Source organism: Carassius auratus, chromosome 35, assembly GCF_003368295.1.
Source record: "Carassius auratus strain Wakin chromosome 35, ASM336829v1, whole genome shotgun sequence".
In the NCBI taxonomy this organism is placed as follows: domain Eukaryota; kingdom Metazoa; phylum Chordata; class Actinopteri; order Cypriniformes; family Cyprinidae; genus Carassius; species Carassius auratus.
Window position 1 is genome coordinate 4,710,663 of NC_039277.1, and position 20,377 is coordinate 4,731,039.

Sequence of the window (20,377 nt, forward strand, 5' to 3'; positions counted from 1 at the left end):
ATTACCTGATGCAGTTTGCTGCATTCATGCACACTCAGAAACCGGTGACTGTGAACGAATTAGCAGAGCTTGTAGGAGCTTTTGTCATCGCTGAATCTTTCTCAGACGTTTCCAAATGTCGAAATTGGTTAGCGCATCTATCTGTGCATGATGATGTCCAGTGCCCCCGGCGAGCAGAGATTCTCAAAGTTGGGCAGGAAAGGCTAAGCATGCTGGCGTTTGAGTGTCGAATGCAATGCACCAACGCTGAGAAAAAAAGGCCCTTTTTGCGCTGCGTCATCAGGCCTAATTTGGTCTTAATCCGGCCCTGAAGGCGGTTCATTGTCATTGAGACTTGCCTATGATGAGTTCTCAGCTGAGCAGACATTTCACTCGCTGGCTACAGCTTCACATGGAATTCGTGATTGGTTGACAGCAAATTTCAGATATTAAATGGAACAATAAAATAACGTTATTAACCGGTTATCGGCCATTTCAAATTTTCGATTCTGTTCGGAACTATAAAATTAGATTTCGTTCCTGTCAAAATTTCGTTCGTTTTCGTTCTTTGAACCGGTTCGGAGCCCTGCTTAGAACATCCACAGATAACATTCAGAGATTTGCCTTTTACTTTTAATGTCAACTTTGCGTCAATTGTTTTATTTATATTATTTGTTCAGAATTTTACTGTTGTTTTTCATTCTGCAAATAAAAATGTTGTTTTCACCTGAGCCACATTAGAGATCCTTACCTTACCTTACTTTATCATTTGTGTTTTTTTCACCAGCCTTTGATTGGCAGGACATAATTGCCTTTGCTTTTAAACAAATGGCTGAGCTAACAGCACATTAACTAAAATCTTATTCAAAACACATTGGTTTTTCTAGCAATGTTGAGTTGTGGCCTCCCATCCACATGTAAACAACCTTTTATTTCTGAAATCAGGTTTTTGAAAACATTATTTAAAATTACGTTTCCTTGAGATGCATGAAAAGGTGAAACAGATTTTGGAATATACCATGAGCACTATTTGTGCATGGCAACAGTGGTTTAGAAAAATGTGCTGGAATTGGACAGGGAGGATTCTGACCACAATAGCAGAGTGCTGATTAGTTTTTTGTGGTCCGCTGTCAGCGATGATATTTACAAGCCAGCCTACAATTGTTTAATGATTATACTGCTATACGGGAGAACCATGCATATGATACATCAGTTACAGTTTATACACCAGTTTCCCAAACATTCTTAACTCTTTCTCCACCACTGACGGAATTTTCCAGCTTTTTCTGTTTCCACTGTTATACGGTAGGATGTGCTATTACACATCTTCTGAAAGAGTATTAAAGGGGTCATATGATGCAATTTTCAATTTTTTCTTTCTTTTTGGAGTGTTACAAGCTATTGGAGCATGAAGAAGTCTAAAATCGAAAGAGGTATTCTTTATCAAAGTTAAGACTCTGCCACGCCCCCCTAAAACGGCTCATTCAAACACGCCCCCACATGTCTACATCACTATATGGAAATATTTACGTAATGCCCCCCAAATGTTCACGCAAAGAAACAAGACGTGGTTTCAGTAACTGCAGTTAGTGTTGAAGCAGTCATGTCAGGGAGATGCTGTGTGTATCTAGACGAAAGCAAAAGCACATTATTTGGCCTTCTGAAAGTAGATGCATTTAGGAATCTTTAAGATTACATACAACAGAACAGCAACGCATTTTATGGATGACCGTTTCATGAACCTAGGAGAGGAGGTAATTCTGACTTTGCTACAACAATCTGGTGCTTCTGAATCAGCTAATGTAAGTATGTTTTGTTTTTAGTTTAAGTATTTGCTATTGCATTTTCAAATGCAGAATTTTGCCCATTGCGCATGCATGTGTACTGCAAACACATACGAGCTTCATCATGGTGTCAGTCACTTGACTCTGTTCCCCTTTTCTGGATTAAACTGATGCTAAATTTAAGGACATTATTAACTGTCTTTATATTTATTTTGAATTATGAAGCTCGCGATTATGGAAAGGGGCGTTACATTTCTGATGAGTGCTTATGGTTTTCGGCCAGTCACAATGCACTGGGTCAGTTGGCCAATCAGAGCAGACTGCGCTTATCAGAAGGAGGAGCTTTGTAGAAAATGAGGCGGGGCAAAGAGGACCTACAATAATGTGTTTTTTTTTTTTTTTACATTAAAGCATGTCAACATATTCTGTTACACCAAATACACAAAATAATGATCTTTAAAAAAGCAGCATAATACCCCTTTAAATCCTTAAATCAAAACATTGTGAAGAAGCAGAAACAAACTATCACGTATATAAGCCAATTCATTTATAAAATAATGCGCCAAACATTAAACCGCATATAAATCAAAACTGCCTAACATTACCAAATGAAAAGTTGGTCCAGGAAGTGGAAGAGCTTTGGGCGTATTTATGAAAGTGATCTACTCCAACTTTGTTTTGATAATCGTTCTGAACCTGATTTTCTCCGCTTTTTGTTTAAAATGTTGCTTTTTTTTATATGAAATCCACCCACGAATGAGCACGAATGTATGAAACTAGAATTAAAGTGCTTTTTGGTTGTTTGTTTGTTTAAAAGCAGAAGCTCTTTTCTTTCTTTTGACATATTGTTTGTTCAGATATTTATATGACGCATCATCAATAAGATGTGAACTGGATTTGGCCTTTAAATATCACTGTCTTAATACATTACTACTTAAATAAACGTTCTAAAAATAACTGATGGTCAGTGGAGTAAAGCCTTGTTTTTCCCTCCATGCGGTGCTCCTTTAAGCGTGTGATGTCACATGAAAACCATGAATAGCAAGCATGCTTTGAAAGCAAGATCCCACCCTCCCTGCATAATTACTGTCCAAAGCCACGCCCCCTCCAAAACACATGAACGCACACAGGCAGACCAGAAGCTAAGTTAAGTGATTAAGTTAACTCGATCACTTAACTTAGTGATTGCTATTAGGATGTGAAGAGACTTTAAACTAAATCACCTACCCCAACTTTAAGTGTGTTCTTTTTTTATTTATATACATATATATATATATTACATAAAATCTTTATAGCACAATATCGCCAACTACTGGCCTTGCATGCTAGAGTGATGGTGGTTTTGTGTTGTTGCATGGATGCTGTTGGTGTGGACAGTTTTTTTTACATGAAACGTTAGACGAAATATGCTTTTTCAGAAATTTCCATGTACGTGTGAACAAGGTATCAGCACCGGGCAGACTTGTTCATTCTGACCCATCTCTCCTGCCTTGTCTTTTTAGCCATTGTGCAATCTAGAGATGATACACATTCTGCTGCATCAGCTGTCGTCAGACATACCAGCACTCTGTATCAATCTGTATCATCTTTTTTAAGTACTTCTCATGAACGTCACTGGCAAACAATCCTAAACCTCCTGTCTTCTGCAAATGTTACATTTGCTTTTTAAAGTCTGGATAGGTTTCACTGTGAAACAATTGACAAATATGGCTTTGCTTTCCAAGTTTGTTCTTGCTCTTCGTAGCAGCAGGATTGTGTAATTTTGTAGCAGTGAAGTTCCAGACAGGGAAATCTTAATCAACATTCTTGGAATTTTAGGACAGCTTTGGCTCAAAGGAAGTTTTATTTGATTATTTAAAATAAAATAAAAATTCCTCTCATTGCACCCTCAAAGGGATCAAAAAATTCCACCAGCTTTTTTGGCCCCTTCCCGCTGGCTGTCAGTTAAGCTCAGTTTTCCTAGATGTGACACTGATGCCATATATTTCAGCACTGTGAGTTTAAATGTGGAATCAGAGGCCTGGCTTGACGAAGTGCTCCTGGTGGAGGGGTCTCTCTCCACAGTCAACACTGCCAAAACAAGAGGAAAATAGTGTGTTTCTTTTGTGTCAGGAATAATGTGAGTGCAGCATTAGAAATGATTTAGCCTCTCAGCCTTCACTTTTCACACCTGTGCTAGTGGCTTACTCTATATTTATTCTGGGCTTCTTTAAGTCCCCCGAGGTCAGAGATCAACGATTTGGGTAGAAGAATAACTTATGAGCTGGAGGGGAAAAATCACTTTGACAGGGACATTTTTGGATGTGTTGTTTGTGCTGTTGTTGTTCATGCGAAGGTCAAGGTTTTTCTGGCATCATGCTACCGTAGTTCAACCTTAAATGATAATTCTGTCATCGTTTACTCATGACATTTTAAACTTGCATGGCTTTCTTTCCTCTGTGCACACAAAATATTTGATAAATGTTATGTCCATAAATCGGGCCCAGATTTTGTTATCCCCTACATACAATGATCTCAAATTTAGGCCACTGTAATAGATTTCTTTGCAATATATATATCAAAACATGTTTATTTTTATTTTGCAGGGAAAAAAAAGCTAAACTAAACTGATTTTCAATATTTAGAATATTTGGATAATTGATAGGACACGTAAATAGTTAAAGTGGAGAACTACACCTTACGTGGTTACATAGAAATAGCTCAAAAAGTGTTGAGAATCGAATGCAATGACATTCTGACACATCAAGTGTTTTTGTATCCAGAATTTCCTAACCTTTCTTTAAGGATCACTGTACATGGTACATATGAGTGTTGTAATTAATAAGATGGTTGTAGATCTTTCCTGAAGTGCTTCAGTCATGGGAATAGCTCTTGTTAAAATGTTTGTTTGTTGCTTTCTTTTGTTGCTTGGAAATTCTGAAATCACAGAGCTTCTTCCTTTATCTCATGTAATGCTGCGATCGATCCTGTGATATTACTGTCCCTCAAGTCGTGTTAGTCATGTTTGCTAATCATAGGGCTGAATAATTTTTTTTTTTTTTTGCATTTTTCTCTTCTGTAAATTCAAGTTTTCCTCCACATCATCTACCGTAGCAAACACTGATCAGTGGAGTCCGCGCATTCCTGTCTCCCCTCCCATTTCTGCTCCGTTGAAAAGGACTGGCGCTAGTAATACAAGTTTGTCCTCATATTCCCCTGGCTAATACATTGGAATTTCTTGGCTGATACCTCATATGTTCTAACTTCAGTAGAATAATGATCTAGATGTTTCATTTTGGAACTCGTTCACAGGCTGAATATTTACAGATACATTTTATCCTGTGCTGTTATTGGTCAATAGGGGAAACTTGGTCCAAAACGACTAATGTTTGTTGAAAACGCTTTTTTAAATCTACAGCCTGATCTCAGGATGGATTTCAGTACAAAGCTGTTATTTTAGTTAGATTATTCCCCAGATAAAGATTGTAAGTCAGCACATGCTAGCAGTGTTGTTAACTCCAGGGTTAGTCAGCATGCAAGCTAATGCTTTGCAGATTTGATTCACATCTCATTTGTGAATGAGTTCAATTACAGCAGCAGTTAACGATAACAGATTTTACATTGGACATCATGTGGTGATCCAAAACCATAAATTATAGGAAACATTTCTTTTTATTTATTTTTTTCAAATACTATAAACTTTGTAGAACCAGCAATATTGACAATTTTAATTTCTACATAGTGTAAGCTGTCTCTTCCAAACTAAGCTTTATTTCTGTATCACAGATAAAGAAATACTTTGAGCTGGAACCTCTGGCACGAGGTAAGAGCTGGATTCTGGAGGGCAGCACGGTGGACAGCATGGACATGGTGAAGGAGAGCTTCAGTCAGCTCATTCATCTGCTCGAAGAGAAGGACCACGAGATAGGCAGGATATGACCAGGGAACGACATCCCAGCATCCCTCAGACACTACCGATCAACCAACTCACCACAGGCCAACACATTCCGGTTCAGCCTGGCCGTCGTGTAGACTACCTTGTGAAACAATGTGAGCCATGGGGGAAAAATGGACAATGGTGAATCCTCATGTAAGGATGCATATCTGCAGAAAAAGAAGGTAGCTCAGCTCTTAAGTTTGATATCTTCTCTTAAACCATGTGTATAAACCCAGAACAAGCGTTAGCCACGCGATTACCATTCTCAGTAAAATGGTTGTATCTGTCCTTTTTAATACAGTCCTAGTCGCACATTGCTACTAAACAGATGATGTAATCATATGCTTGGTCACGTAGGGTAGTCTATAGTGTGTTTTCTTAGCACAGCTTGTGAGTGATTGCGTGAATGATTGTTAGCGCGCGCGAGAGAGCGAGAGGTGCCAGTTTGTACTTAAAAGCCTTAAAGTGAGTAATAATGTATTTTTAAAAACAAACGTTTCATTGTGTTTTCACAAACGAAAGTCTTTAGATGTAATTCAAATAGGCCGTCTTAAATATTTGTGGCTGTGAAGTGAAAAGAAGCGGAACAATGTGTGATTCCTCAGTCGTAAAACAATTAAATAAAATGTAAAATCTCTACACTGCATGGAGCCGCACTTGATGTACTATTGGAGCTTTAGAGTGACCTATAAACGCACATTTTTTTAATTTGGGATCATTGAGGACACCAATGTTTTCATAACTTGGTCTGGTATTATTTCTCAGCTGATCATATCCAGGATATTGCTCTGTCTCTTTATCTTGGATGGTTATGGCTGACAAAGCCCTTCTGAAAAATATAACACTGAAAGACATTAAAGCCCTCTAGGTGAACCATGACACAGCCTTTGATTTTGTATGCATGATGTATTTGCTATGTGCTCGTTTGGATATCATGGTATTTGTTTTTGAATTGTTTTTGTATTTCTGTCGGCCCTGAATGTAACACATTCTCTTTCCATAACCACACCTCCTCTAGTCTACTTGTTTTTCCCATTTAGATGAGTTTCTAGATGCACGAATGGAGGAGGAAATTAATGCATGAGCCCAGTCTGGTATTAACCAAATCATTCATGTGCCACGTCAGCCACACTTCCAAAAACAAGAATCATTTGACAAACACATTGACTGCATAATCGTCATCAGACTCGGACAACATCTACTACAATTTTATACCCTCCAAACCAGTTCAGCTGCCTTTTTGTAATTCAAATATTTGTACATTTGTTACAGATTAGTCTCTGGAAAGACATGTGCCTGTCTTTGTACTGGAAGATAAATGTCTAGGTGGACCTTTAGCCATTAATCAAGGTGGCATCAAGTCATTCACATGTTTGACAGTGTTTATATGTATTTATGCATAATTTCCACTGAGCAACATGGAAAATAAAGGCTGAAGAAGGACAAATGTGTTGTCTTTCATCATTTACTCATAGGATGATAATCATGTCTCTATGGAAGCCTGTTTCCGCCCCTGAATAAAAAATAAAACTAAAACTAGGTAAAACAATTTTTTTCTCGCAATTTTTTTTCTTCTCACAATTTCGAGTTATTGGGCCCTATCATACACCCGGTGCAATGCGACGCAAGGCGCAGCGCAAGTGTGTTTGCTAGTTTCAGTCCGGCGCTGTTCGTATTTTCCCGTCCAGCACCACGTCGTTTATTTAGCAAATGCATTTGCGCTCATTTTTGCGCCCATGGGCGTGCTGGTCTAAAAGAGAGGTGTGATCAGGTGCATTGCTGGCTTAATGCTATTTCAAGGAGCTGAAAATAGACTGCGCTATAGACAAGCTCAAACCTGGTCTAAAGTCTGGCACAGTGTTTTTTCTTTGTTATTTAAAGAGCGTACGGTGCTTATTAAACACAGGGACTCACAGCAGCACACAAACATGCCAAATATAAAAAAATTAAAGGATTGCAATGCTTAAGATTTCTTTTGTAGGCTAAACACACACACACACACACACACACACACACACATATATATATATATATATAAAACATTAGAATTAGGCTATTTGCGCCAACTGTTTTTCCATCATTAAAATAGCAAAAGTGGATTTGGACACGCCCTGAGTGCACCTGCGCCGTGCGCTTTACACTTTGCATTTAGATCGTTAAAATAGGGCCCATAAAGTCAGAATTGCAAGTTATAAAGTTAGAATTGCGAGAAATAAATTCACAATTCCGTGAATAAAATTCTGAATTGTGAGATAAAAAGTCGCAATTACCTTGTTTTATTTCAGTGGCGGAAACGGGCTTCCATAAGTTAAACTTTTTTGACTCATGAATAATGGATGAGAACAAATTATCTACACCTTGACAACATCACTTCCTGTGTTATTTTGTTGTTGTTTTTAGTTTTTTTTTTTTTTTTTTTTTGCAAACTTCTTTAATATATTAACATCTTTTGCCTTTTTAAAAAAAAAGAAATATGAATAAAAGATTATGGGAAAATAGTTAAATGAATAGTTCAACCAAAAATGAAAATTCTTTTAAAACTGACTCCCCCTCAGGTCATCAGAGATATAGAGTAGTTTGTTTCTTCATCAGAACAGATTTGGCAAAATGTAGCATTACATCACTTGCTCACCAGTGGATCCTCTGCAGTGGATGGGTGCCGTCAGAATGAGAGTCCAGACATCTGGTGAGCGAGAGACGTAATGCTACATTTCGCCAAATCTGTTCTGATGAAGAAACACTCAACTACACATTGGATGGCCGGAGGGTGAGAAATGTTTCGATGAACTATTTCTTTTCACTCACTTATTTTCTTTTTCATCAAGCTGCCATCCTTTTATTTCTGACTTCATGTTCCCAAATTTATAAAAATAAATTCCGAATTCAGGTCCAGATAAATTAGCGTCATTACACTGACCCATTTACCAATGAAGCTAGTTGCCTTCTTTGATATTTCCCTTTGGTTTGGTCATCTGGATGGCTTTGAGCTCGCTACTGAATAAAGCGTAAGGAACATTAGCATCTCTGTGGGTCATCTGCCCAAGAGTGTTTCTCTGTCTGGATTAGTCATCTACAGTCATTTCCAGCTGTCCTCATAACCCACAAAACTATAAGATGGAGGCAGTTTATTTTCATTGGCTTGTAGGGATTCCCATAAATCAAACTCTTAAGTTAATATATCCATGTATCCAATAAAGATAATGTATCCTTGTCAATACAGGGGCTTAACAAAACCATATCTAGCTAAAATGTCAAATGACACATTTATAGATGCTGGGGATATAAAAACAAAACCGAGTGGGGACAAAAACAGAATTAAATGAAAAAGTCCCTAGCTTCAGGCAACCTGGACCACAGTCACTAGGCCATTCTTATACTATGACTTTACAGAAACTTTCTTCTAGTTTCAGGTGACAGCAGACATCCAGAAATATAATTAGGCATCTTAGTTTAACCTCGCTCTCATTTCTCCTTGACCATAGGACGACTAAAGTAAAAACCAGCACAGACACCCATGATCAGTTAATAATCTCTAAATACAGCATGAAAATTGTCCGTGACTTTGCTTTCTGGGGGCAGACAGAAATTATTCCTCTAATTTTCAGATCTGACTGACAAAACCTGTTCTGACAGAATGAAATGCAAATGAAGCTGTTCAAAGAATGAACTTGAATGAAAAATCCATCTTTTGGTAATGGGTATTGTGTCTAGCGAAGAGACATTATTTAAAATAACCTGAGACCATTTGAAATGACTCACTCATGCTATCCTAGACGAATATTATTATGCAGACAGATGAACACTTGGGATTAATCTTTAAACTTTAACCATGTCTGAAGAACTTCACGAAGCTGTCTGCCAGACAAACTTTCAATATTTTCTTCTTTTTCCCCAGTGTCATTCTGTCTGACAGCCTTACGTTAATCTTCTTAAAACGTCGCTGCTCTCTATCACACCTGTGCAATGGGAGAGTTTCAGAAAGTTTCTTAAACTTGGGTATTATTAGTTTCCTTAGCAGCTCTTAAAGGGATAGTTCACCCAAAATGTTGTCTGTCTTCTGTGGAGCACAAAAGAAGAAATTCTGAGATATAACTATTTTTTGTACATGCAATGAAGTCATTTGGAGCCCCCCCCCCCCAACTTTCACTGACTTGAAGGTGAATAAAAATGACAGAGAGTTCATTTTTTTGTTTAACTGTCCCTTAAGACAAGATACCCCAGGTGAACAGGGTAAAAACGGATAACAGATATCACCATATCTTAATAAGTTGGTTGATTATATTCACAATTGCAGAAATATTTTGTAAAACAATTTTTCTAAAATGTTATGTTTTGTATATGCAAATGAGAAGCTATTTATTTAAATAAGCACTTATTTTTATATATTTATTATACATTTCTTTATAATAGAAATTTAAACCGATAAAGCCAAGTTCGTAATTCTTGTTTCATTTTCTTGACATAATAGTGTCAAAGACAGATTTTGGATATCTTTTTATCACAGAGAATTATGGAAGCATTATGGAACAATTTAGGCTTTTATTTCTCGCAATAAGGATAAAAATAGCCATAACTGCTATATATACACTCAGAAAAAGTCAGAAAGTTATTATTTACTGTAGCTTTTAAATTTTTCTTCTTTGAAGGAATAAAAAAACTATTTTGAGATGTATTTCTCTTATAATCCAAAGGGAAAAAAGTGAGAATTGCAAAGTTTAAACTAAGAATTGCATAAAAAAGTTGCAGTTATATTTATCTTTTATTTGAGAGAATAATAGAATTTTGAGATGTTAATTCAATTTATAAACTCGTTGTTTATATCAAACAATTCAGACTTTTTTCAGAAAAGTCTGAATTGTGAGATAAAAGTTGCAATTGCCTCTTTTAATTCGATTTTTTTTATATATTTTTTTAAATAATTAATTTCTTTGTCAGAAACAGGCTTCAATGGAAAACACTGTAACAGCAAAAAAAACAAAACAAACAAACATGTTTTAAGGAATAAAATGTTAAAAAATCTGACCCCTCTGTGAAAACCTTCCAAGTATAGATAAGAATCCAACTGTGCCAGTGCTACTGAAGTGTAGATTTCTGGCTCAGTGCAGGTGAAAAAACTCATTTTGAGAGAACAGTCTTTAAAGACATTGTAATTGAAGTCTATATGCAAATAAAGCACATTAAAATAAACAGTTAAGTGTATTTTGGACAATATATTTCTACTGCTCTGACACAATAAGTTACGAAGGCCATACTTAACTAGGCCATAGTTCATCAAAGCAAAAGCACTTACATCTGAAAAGCAATGACCCTTTTGCCTTGCTTTTTCCTTCATTCACACGAGAAATGTGCAATTCCTATCACCGCTGTACCTCCACAAACATGTTCCCATGACTGATTATAATGAGTTAGGGCTGCAGCTCGCATTGCCTCCATTAGTGAATGCCATTTTGCATTGTATTGCAACACAAAGGTCAAATGTAAGGACAAAATGTACATTCTCCGCTTTACAATACGGGGACATCAAAACAGGCCTGTCTGGGGTAACGAGGCATGCATGCTCATTTGGGACACTTTCTCCATCAGCGAGTGAGAAAACCTCTTCTTAGTAATGTTGGGACTAACAAAGATAGTCTCTAATATCGGCTCTCTGTGATCTGGTTTCAAAGCCTCAAGCCAGGGTTTAATTGCTGATTGTTTTTAACGGCAGATTCGGTGCCATCTCTGATTCGACTATGATTTGCTGTCAGCACACTGAAGTTTGAGGAAACTTACGCCTCTTTTCATGGATCTGCGCATTCCATTTGCTTGTTAAAATTCAAACAAAATGTATACGACCGCTAATAGAGAACATTTCAGCAATGGCAAAAACAGTCAACAGCACATTAATAAGCGTGGATTTTCCATACAGGCCCATCAATCACTTGTTCAACAGGGATCTCTGCTTTTAATAATGCTCTATAAACACTTAAGACAACAGACTGAGTGTTTAAACCAAGAAAGAGGTCTTTATATTGCATGCATGAGCTGCCTTCATCAAAAGTGGACAGAGACATGCAGAAGAGACTGTTTTGACTGCTGTCCAGAGCGGCAGAGCTGTTCGATTACACCCCGAGTACATTTTTCATTCTATTTCCAGGCATCAGACGCAGACAGAGTGTGCTAAACCTCAGCTGACCAGTGGCTGTCTCGCAGACATCGACTGACTCGCACGATTGTATTGAACTTCTATGAGAGACCCAGCGGGGATCCGGCAGACTGGTTACTAGAGAGACTCAATGAACTGTCAGGAGATGACCCACACAGCTCAGTTCTCTCCAGACGGCTTCTCTTCAAACATTTTGCTTGAGCCACAGAACGCTTAATGCTTTTTTGAACACTTTCTTTTTTTTTAGTTTATAACTGAAGAGAAAAAGGGTGTCAGAAAACCGTAAACCTTACGAATAAATGGTGACTTTATATTGAACTGCAAAAATTAATTTCTTAATTATATATACTCTATATATTATATATATATATATATATATATATATATATATATATATATATATACTGTATATACAGTATAATATTGTTATCGTTTTCATTTTTAAATATTTTTCAATTGCCGATTATAGCAAATACACAGAAAATTCATATATAACACACACACACACACACACACACACGTATAATGATAACTAATAAGTAATTTTCTAAATCCTTAAGTACATATAAATTGCTTCATTTTGAGTCGTACATCACTGTAGTGAGTCAAATGTTAATTCATTAGTCACTGTAACCGATTTAGTGAGTTTGTGAATGACTCCTCAAACTCATTTGAACTGATATAGCCTGCTTGGAAGTTTGTGAATCTATGATTCATTACGAGTCACTCAAGTGTGATACTGGCTTCATGTTGAGCATTTTCTTTTTCAAGCAGCTTGTGAAGACAACTCAGTATGAAGGCATCGTCTTGCAATTATTTTGCGTTAAACAATCTTTTGGTATTCACAATCAAATCAGGATAGAAACACTTCGGTAATATATGATTCCTTTTGCTGAAATTTAGCAGCTCTAGTTTAAAAAAAAAACTGCTATTACTGTGAAACACAAAAGTTAATATTTTTGAAGAATACTTTGCTTTATAACAACAGTTTGTCGAGACTGCCTGTCACACTCAAAATAGGACTAGAAAGCACTATAAAATGTTAAAATACTCCAGAACACTCTAAACATGGCCTGCATTTTATGGTCATTTTAAATATTTTTTGTTTTTGGAGCTGGTTATACACTGAAAACAATCTTAAAACATTTTTACTTCACAGGAAAATTCATCTTGCTTCAAGTAGACCTATGCTTTCATTTTTATTTGGACATGCCTGGACATTTTTTGTCATATAGTGTAATATGCCCAAACAATTCATATAAAACCTCAACATAGGAAGGTCAAGGTATTTTAACTCCATCAGCATGACTATGGGAAAAAGTCTCTCCTTTCTCCTGTAACGTCAGCTGTTTCTTAACATTGTTATAGTGGCTGCCTGCTGTTTTTTCCAAAACAAGCCATAGACAGTGACACAGTGTTCACTCTTGATTACGATCTTCCTCGTTGCAGTAATTTCAGATATGATTTCAGAGCCATCACAGTTGCTGCCCAGCAGGTATCGGCGAGGCCCGGACGCCCATATTCCCCCATGACAAAACAGTCCGTGCCCACTGCTGATTCAGCTGCCCGGGTGAAAGAAGACACAGATCATCTCTCCCAGCACAGACACACCTCACCTTACCAAACAAAGCCTCCATCCATACTTCAGTTTCATTAAAACCAATGAAAGTTTATCACTGGAAAGAGCTTAACTTAGAGTCTAGAAAGAACGGTTGACATAAAACCTGTTAATTTGACATTTAAAGGCACCTGTGCACAATATCAGATGAAGATTAGTTCCCACTCTGTCTGAAAAACATCTCGGTGGGTTTGAATTAACGATAAGCATCTAATGAACCCTTGCGAAGCGAAGAGGTGGTGTCACTCTCCTGTCCAATTATCCGTCTGTGTGACTTCCTGGCAAATTAGTTTCCTCGCTGCAGCTCAGACAGTTCCGGTGGTTTCGGCTTCGGTAGAACTTGGATTGCCTTGTGTGTGTGTGTGTGTGTGTGTGTGTGTGTGTGTGTTTTCAGAGCAATCTGCTTGCTGCTAGCAAGGAATATAAATAATCCCACTTTAAGGACTCAAGGTCAGGGCCAATTAACTTCTTAAATGTTCTTCAAATCCCTTCACTGAATTACAGATTTAAAATGACGAGATTTACATTTCTATTTTGGAATAATACAATTTCAAGAGATTTGTTTCAGTGCTGTACCTACATTTTAAATCTGACCACAGTAACTGAAGTAGGAGACATATTTGGTTCAGCTTTTACTTTTTGAAATCACATCTTTACAAATGGCATCATTAACTTTATATACGTTAAACATTTACAAACAAATACAAAACTACACATTTATAGCTGGATCTCTAAAATAAAAAAATATATTGCAAGAAAACAATGCTAAGGTTGATACTGTTAATTTTACACAATATATGATAAACTAGATTCTGAGCGCCCACATAAAACCAAACAAATATTAGCAAAAATTTTGATTTTAGAACATACAATGCATCGATTCAAACATGATTTCTGTTAAATAACACTACTTTTGGTGTGTCAGACATAGGTTTTACTGAGCAAGCTGTTTTTGTCAGCTTTGATTGTAAACCAATCCATAGTATTAGATCGAAAATAAATAGAAACATGCATGTTTTGCTGCAGATTTCATTTGGGGAAATGACGAAAACGGTTTAAGCCTTTTTTTATTCACAAGATGTAACATACACTTTTCAAAACGCATGTATCTTACATAGAGTAACACTACGTTATAATAAATAATATTCTTCCAAAAGTTGACAAAGGAAAGATTAGAAGGACCATTTATTCAGACTATAAATGTATAAATAAGAAGACAAAAAAGTATAAATAAACATCTATAACAATAAGCATCTTTCACGTGTCTGTGGAAAATAAATAAGTACACGTCTGTACAATACGAACATGACTCTGTGCTTAAATGGAGACCAGCTGTTGACGGTGGTTTATCCAGTCAGTAACAGAGATTCATGGCTATAATCCGTGTAATCTTCATCCTCCTCCTCTTCATCCGTCTCTTCAGGGAGAGCTACGGAGGAATATAGCAGCTGTTGCATTAGTGTAAAACACAGCAGCATTCAGGCACAGAGTCTTACTGCATCTTTCTCCCAAAAGCATCTCTATCTGATGCTTTGCAATTCACATAAGGTTGTGGGATCACGACTCGGAGAGGATCGAGAGGGTGGGATTGAGTTTCTCTGTGGAATGGCGCTGTACCTCTGTCTTTTATTAGTGGAGACCATTTCTTGTATTTGTCAAGTCATTGTACAAAATAAAATATAATCAAGCAAAGAGACACGACGTAATCCCTTCTCATAAACAAAAATATCTCTGTTTGGAAGATGATTTGTCAATACCACACACAGACTCGGGCTGGTGAAAGATGGTTCTACTTTAGGACACTAACAACTGATCTCTGAACCATCTAAACATGTTCTTTCTAAACATAAAATCACATTTTCCCACATGAGATTTGTTATGTCCCATAAATGATATTCTTTAGAAACATCTTACGTAAAGAAAGTCCTCTCTTCTTGAGGAATAAGTGGCTGTTTTCATTAAAAATACTTGAAAATGTTTAAAAAAAAAAAAAAAAAAAAAATTTCACATTAGGCAAAATGGACATAAACTGACAATGAAATTAGTTTCCCTTTATTACACATGATAGACAAAGGTGTTAGAGTTGTTAGCTGGGATCAGAAATAAATGTCCGCAGACAATATTTGTCTCTCGGAATTGATTTTCTGGGCATTTAAAACATAGCATACTGACCATTTCAAAAACTTTATATCTATATCTTAAAATACACATTTAAAAAAGTTCTGCCCCTGTGTTTTATATTTCCAGGGCATTTATGCACTGGTTTACTTCTGACCGTGCACCAGGCTCACTTTTCTTTGTCCATAACACGCATCTGTATCATGATCATCACAGAGCCGGTCAGCCTGCTTTCGGCAAAAACAGCAAGATGATTCACAAACAGAGCTTGCTAAGTGAGTTTCCATCCCTATGCACTTTCCACACGACACCGTCAGTCACGTTTCTGTCTCTGATGGACAGAAAGTGTAACCTAATCAGAGGAGCAGCATGTTCAAAACCCTCTCGCTTCCCAATCGGAAATCCTTCCAGGCTTGACCTCAAAGATTTTGGCTTAACACCTCATCAACAGATGAGCATCTGCACTGTCCCGGACACGTCTAACGTCTCATCGCCACTGAGTTAAAACACAAGGTCTTTGTGAGAGGAAGCCGATACAAGGACAAATACACGCTCTCTCTCCAACAGTCCTCGTGTTCTTTGTTGGGGCAATAGGAGGGGGCGAGAAAGAGGGGTGTTTTTGGCAGGGGGAGGGAATGCGGGACATGGGTGCGGCCAGGTTTAGCATCCTCTACTTACAGTTGCAGGAGCCCGAGTGTTTGACTTCCAGGACGAGACCCATGGAGCAAGCAGCCTGCCTCATAGCGCACTCGTTCGGGTAGGTGGCGTTGTCGCTGGCGCAGACGCTGTCACCCGGACGACTCTCGGGACAGGTGTCCTCGCATGTCGAACAGCGTCCCCGTCCTGTCTGCTTGTCCCAGAGACACTTTCGCCCCTCCCAGCATTTGATGTCTTCACAGGACCTGGCGTCTAAAGGACAATGCAAAAATGAAAACTAAAAGTATGATTTCACTTCATGTAAAACCACTTTTCAAGCCCCTTTCGGCTGTTAATTGTAGTCTTATTTCACTCAGTGTGGTTTGAGGAGGTATTAAATAACACAGAAAAGCAGCAACAGTCAAAGCTACCCATGTGAATCATGAATGTGTTATTGCAACAGAAAACAGAGTAATGAGAACCACATGTTTGTTCAAGGATTGTGCAAGCACAAGATTTTGTCTTATTCTCACCTATGCATTTCCCCTCGTAGGCGACTCCAATGGACCGTCCCTTCATGCACGTGGCCCTTCGGATTTGGCAGGCACTGGCATACACAATCCCATCGTTCCCACACAGGTACTGCTCCGGTGAGGACACCTCAGGGCAAAAACTTTTGCAGGTCACACAGTAGGCATTTTTGGTCTGGTCCATTACACACCTCGAGGTTCCAGGACAACGCACACCTTTGCAAAACCCTGTAGAAAAATAATAATCCATCAATGCCGGCAGCTTCTGTGGTTAACCTCTTACACCTCATTACATGCCACAGATTTGGAACTATAGCTTTACATTTTGTCAATGCATAAAAGTATTTTGCATTTATTCTCTCTATATATATTTTGGTAAGCATACTATTTTTATCGAAAAGGCATGAAATTATTCAATTACTAGCAAGTAATCATTCAGTTCCTTTTAATGCAAATTTCGGATTTGATAATTGATGCTTCATTTAAGCCTTAAAAGTTAGTGTGAAACAGCATTCACAACCATTTTACTCCTGTAATGCGGTGTATTTCTGGTCTGAAAATTTTGGTCGGAACTTAAATCTCCCATATCCATTGGGAATTGATTGGGTCATAAAAAGTGGGTGCCACATCACAGAATGCAACTTAAAATTCTAGTTTCTAAAACAGTACCTACATGATCTAATCAGATTGCATGGCCAGCATGATGTCACCAGAAGAAAAAGTTGCTTTAGAGGCAGAGCAGGTTATTATTTTGTGATGACCATTGTACTTATGTAATGTGACATTTTTTAAGTATGTTACATAGCCAAATGTAACTTAAAAAGCAAGTTTGTTAAGACAATTCCTATATTATCCAATAAATCATGTGACCTAGGTGATGTCACTGGAATAAAATGTTGTTTCAGAGCTGAAGCAAGCTATTATATTTAAAATATTTAAGATTGCAAAGCCATTTTAATTTTTCTTTCTAAGAATGTACACCGATAATATGGGGGCAATTAAGCAAGCAAATTGGATTTCATTTTGACTTTGAACAGGGTTTAAGTGACCGTACTTTTGCATTTTCCCTGGTACTGTTCAGTCAGCTCAGGATGTCTCTTGCACTTGGCCCTAAGGAGGGCACACATGTTCCGGTACGTTTTCCCATCAGAGCCACACACAGGCCCTTTAAAAGTGACATTGGAGCAGTCTGGGGCACACACACAGCGGGGCTTATTCCGCTTGTTCATTTTGCACCGCTTTCCAGGACCACAGTCCACATTATCACAAGTCTCTGGAGAATCAATAAAGAAGGTCATGATTAATCGACATATCAGTTCTGGACTGACAAATTATGACACTGTATTTATCCAAATGTCCTGTATAAAATCTTCTTAGGCTAACAATTCAATTATAAAAACATTTAGCAGCTTCAACATAATTTCCAGTCAACCAAATGATGAAATCACTCTTATGTGGTACCTTTACAAGGTATGCAATTCGGTGCACCGCCATTGAAGATCAGCCACCGGAAGAGTGTATTATTAGGTACATCCTCCTCGGTCCATGCTGTGCCAAGGCGACCACTTCTACAACAGTCTTCCCTACTCATCCCAGACATGTACAGAACTTGGCATCTCCCGTTCTTGCCCTGCTGAAGCCAGCAGTTGCCAGCTGGAAAGAGTTACTGTATTATGTGCTGAATTCTATTCAGTTCATTTATCACTCATACCAGTCATGTAATTGAATGTAACCAATTAGTGCCAAGCAGGGCCATAACTACCTTGGACACTGAGAGGGACATGTTGGATTTTTATTTTTATTTTTTTTACCTTGTCACCTTTACATGTCTTAAAATCCTACCCTTGGTACCTTCAGTATTGGATATCTGGTTACATCTTTAGTGCTGAGTTACATTATGACTATAAAATAACCACAGATTTTGCTGGATCCAGGTAAAAGATCAAACAAACATATGCAAATGATTTTAATGGTATCATTAAAGTAACTTGGTTTTAAATTCCAAATATTCAAAGAGTCTTTCTGGCATCTGAATCCACTCAGACACTTAAGAAACACTATGATGTGGTTGTGCAAGCGTTTTTTGTGCATTGCACGTCAACATGCTCAACCGTTTAGACATAATACCATTATAAACATCCTAAATGATTAAAATACCACACTTCCTATCGCACTTCCTAAGTTTAATAACATAAAATCTGAAAATTGGAATCATTTCAAGATCAGACAAGAAATGCCTTCCCAGTTATTATCTACTAAAAATTCTTATAGGTGTCTTGAAAACAAGTTCACATAATTTTTCTTAGTTTTTACGCACGGGAGGCGCAAGCGCGCAACCGCACCATTCAATGTCCTAAGTCCAGATCTAGTCAAGAACGGATTTAACACTGCATAATATTCCTTTTTCAGATTTTCAGATGCACGCGACGGGTAAATGTCACTTTACCTTGTACTTTCTGCTGTTCCATCAAGTGCGCGAACCATATGAGAAGCGCGATCACGCTCTGGCGGAGCTGCGGTAACTGTAGCATCCTCAGAAAAAGTGGAGACGCGCGTTGGAGACAGACGGACAGATGTTCCTCCGATGCTTCGCACTCAGGACTGTCATAGAAACGGAATCCGTCTCGCTTTTTAAATCTATATGGGGGTCTCGAGTTGGACGCCTGTGGTGGGCGGTCTTCATACTTCATTTGGGGGGGGGGGGGGGGTGACTAATCGTTTGCCCACCGACATTTATCAGGTGATATTTAGAAGTCTAGAAACTTTCTCCCCTCGAGTGTAACATTATGAGTCGGGGCTGAGTTTGGGAGGATTTCCAAGAGTTGGATAACAGCAGAAAAGTGATTTGGGGTCTGTTTGTGTTTAATGCGTAAAGAATGCTGATTGTTACAGCATAACAGCTTTCGATATAAATATCTTTCTTTTAACATATGCCAAACTTTGAGCTTGAACTCTCTGAAACAGTATGATTTATGATTGCATATTAAATAGTTTCTTTTGATGTGATTAAAAAAAAAAACTTTGATTGTAAGATTGTAAACATTCTCAGAAAATGCAAATGCCTTTAAATGCTAATAAATTGAGATGTGCAATCGGAGGCTAAATAGGACGTAGCTAATATATGTTGGAGACGTGCTCAAAATAACAGGGTCGAGTTTTATGCTTAATGTTGCACTTTTCTCGAAGTCTTGACACTGCAAGGTATCTGTAATAAAGATTTCAATAGAGATATCCAGTTTTCTGAACAAAATCATGGTAACAGGCTTGACTATTTTAGATTACACCAGCCAAAAATAACCAAACTATATAAGATTATGAAAAAGACAAATTCACAAGGATGATTGCTGTTATATATATATATATATATATATATATATATATATATATATATAGTTTTTTTTTTTTGTAGATTACTACACTCTTCATCATTAAAGCTGTATATACTCGACTGCACAGCAAACTAGATAATATGAATAAACAAAATAGCATCTGTGTATGAACTATTTGAGTCCTCTGCTTTGAACAGATACAGACACTTTTCCATCCATTTCAGTTGGGATGGTAAGGTTTAATCTTTTAAAGTAGCCTATTACTGTGAATTCTGATGGGTAATAATAGACTAAAGGATATGGCCATTCTAAAATAGTTGAG

The 20,377-nt window shown here is 37.6% G+C and overlaps 2 protein-coding genes across 4 annotated transcripts in view; one reads left to right on the forward strand and one right to left on the reverse strand.

Moving 5' to 3' along the window:
• Positions 1–7,126, forward strand: part of LOC113054092 (ADP-ribosylation factor-like protein 15) — a 49,101-nt gene extending 41,975 nt beyond the window's left edge. For 2 of the 3 annotated variants that reach the window (XM_026219407.1, XM_026219408.1), the window contains exon 5: positions 5,529–7,126. In XM_026219407.1, the coding sequence (XP_026075192.1) occupies positions 5,529–5,681 (153 nt within the window). In that variant the 3' untranslated portion in view covers positions 5,682–7,126. The remainder of the gene's footprint in view (positions 1–5,528) is intronic. The other variant, XR_003277348.1, reaches the window with a different exon arrangement.
• Positions 7,127–14,491: 7,365 nt separating this feature from the next.
• LOC113054093 (follistatin-A-like) lies at positions 14,492–19,363 on the reverse strand. The gene is made up of 6 exons (XM_026219411.1): positions 19,173–19,363; positions 18,188–18,379; positions 17,781–17,999; positions 16,730–16,954; positions 16,239–16,469; positions 14,492–14,871 (listed from the first exon to the last, which is right to left on the reverse strand). The coding sequence occupies exons 1-6, from the start codon at positions 19,255–19,257 to the stop codon at positions 14,789–14,791; spliced, it is 1,035 nt and encodes a 344-aa protein (XP_026075196.1). The 5' UTR covers positions 19,258–19,363; the 3' UTR covers positions 14,492–14,788.
• Positions 19,364–20,377: the final 1,014 nt, after the last annotated feature.

Excerpts from the sequence above, each read along its gene's own strand:
- LOC113054093 (XM_026219411.1), bottom strand. The coding sequence starts at position 19,257 with ATGCTACAGTTACCGCAGCTCCGCCAGAGCGTGATCGCGCTTCTCATA. Across the intron at positions 18,380-19,172 it reads GGAACAGCAGAAAGTACAAG|CTGGCAACTGCTGGCTTCAG; the intron begins GTAAAGTGACAT and ends AACTCTTTCCAG. Across the intron at positions 14,872-16,238 it reads ACACTCGGGCTCCTGCAACT|CTCTCCCTGAAGAGACGGAT; the intron begins GTAAGTAGAGGA and ends ATTCCTCCGTAG.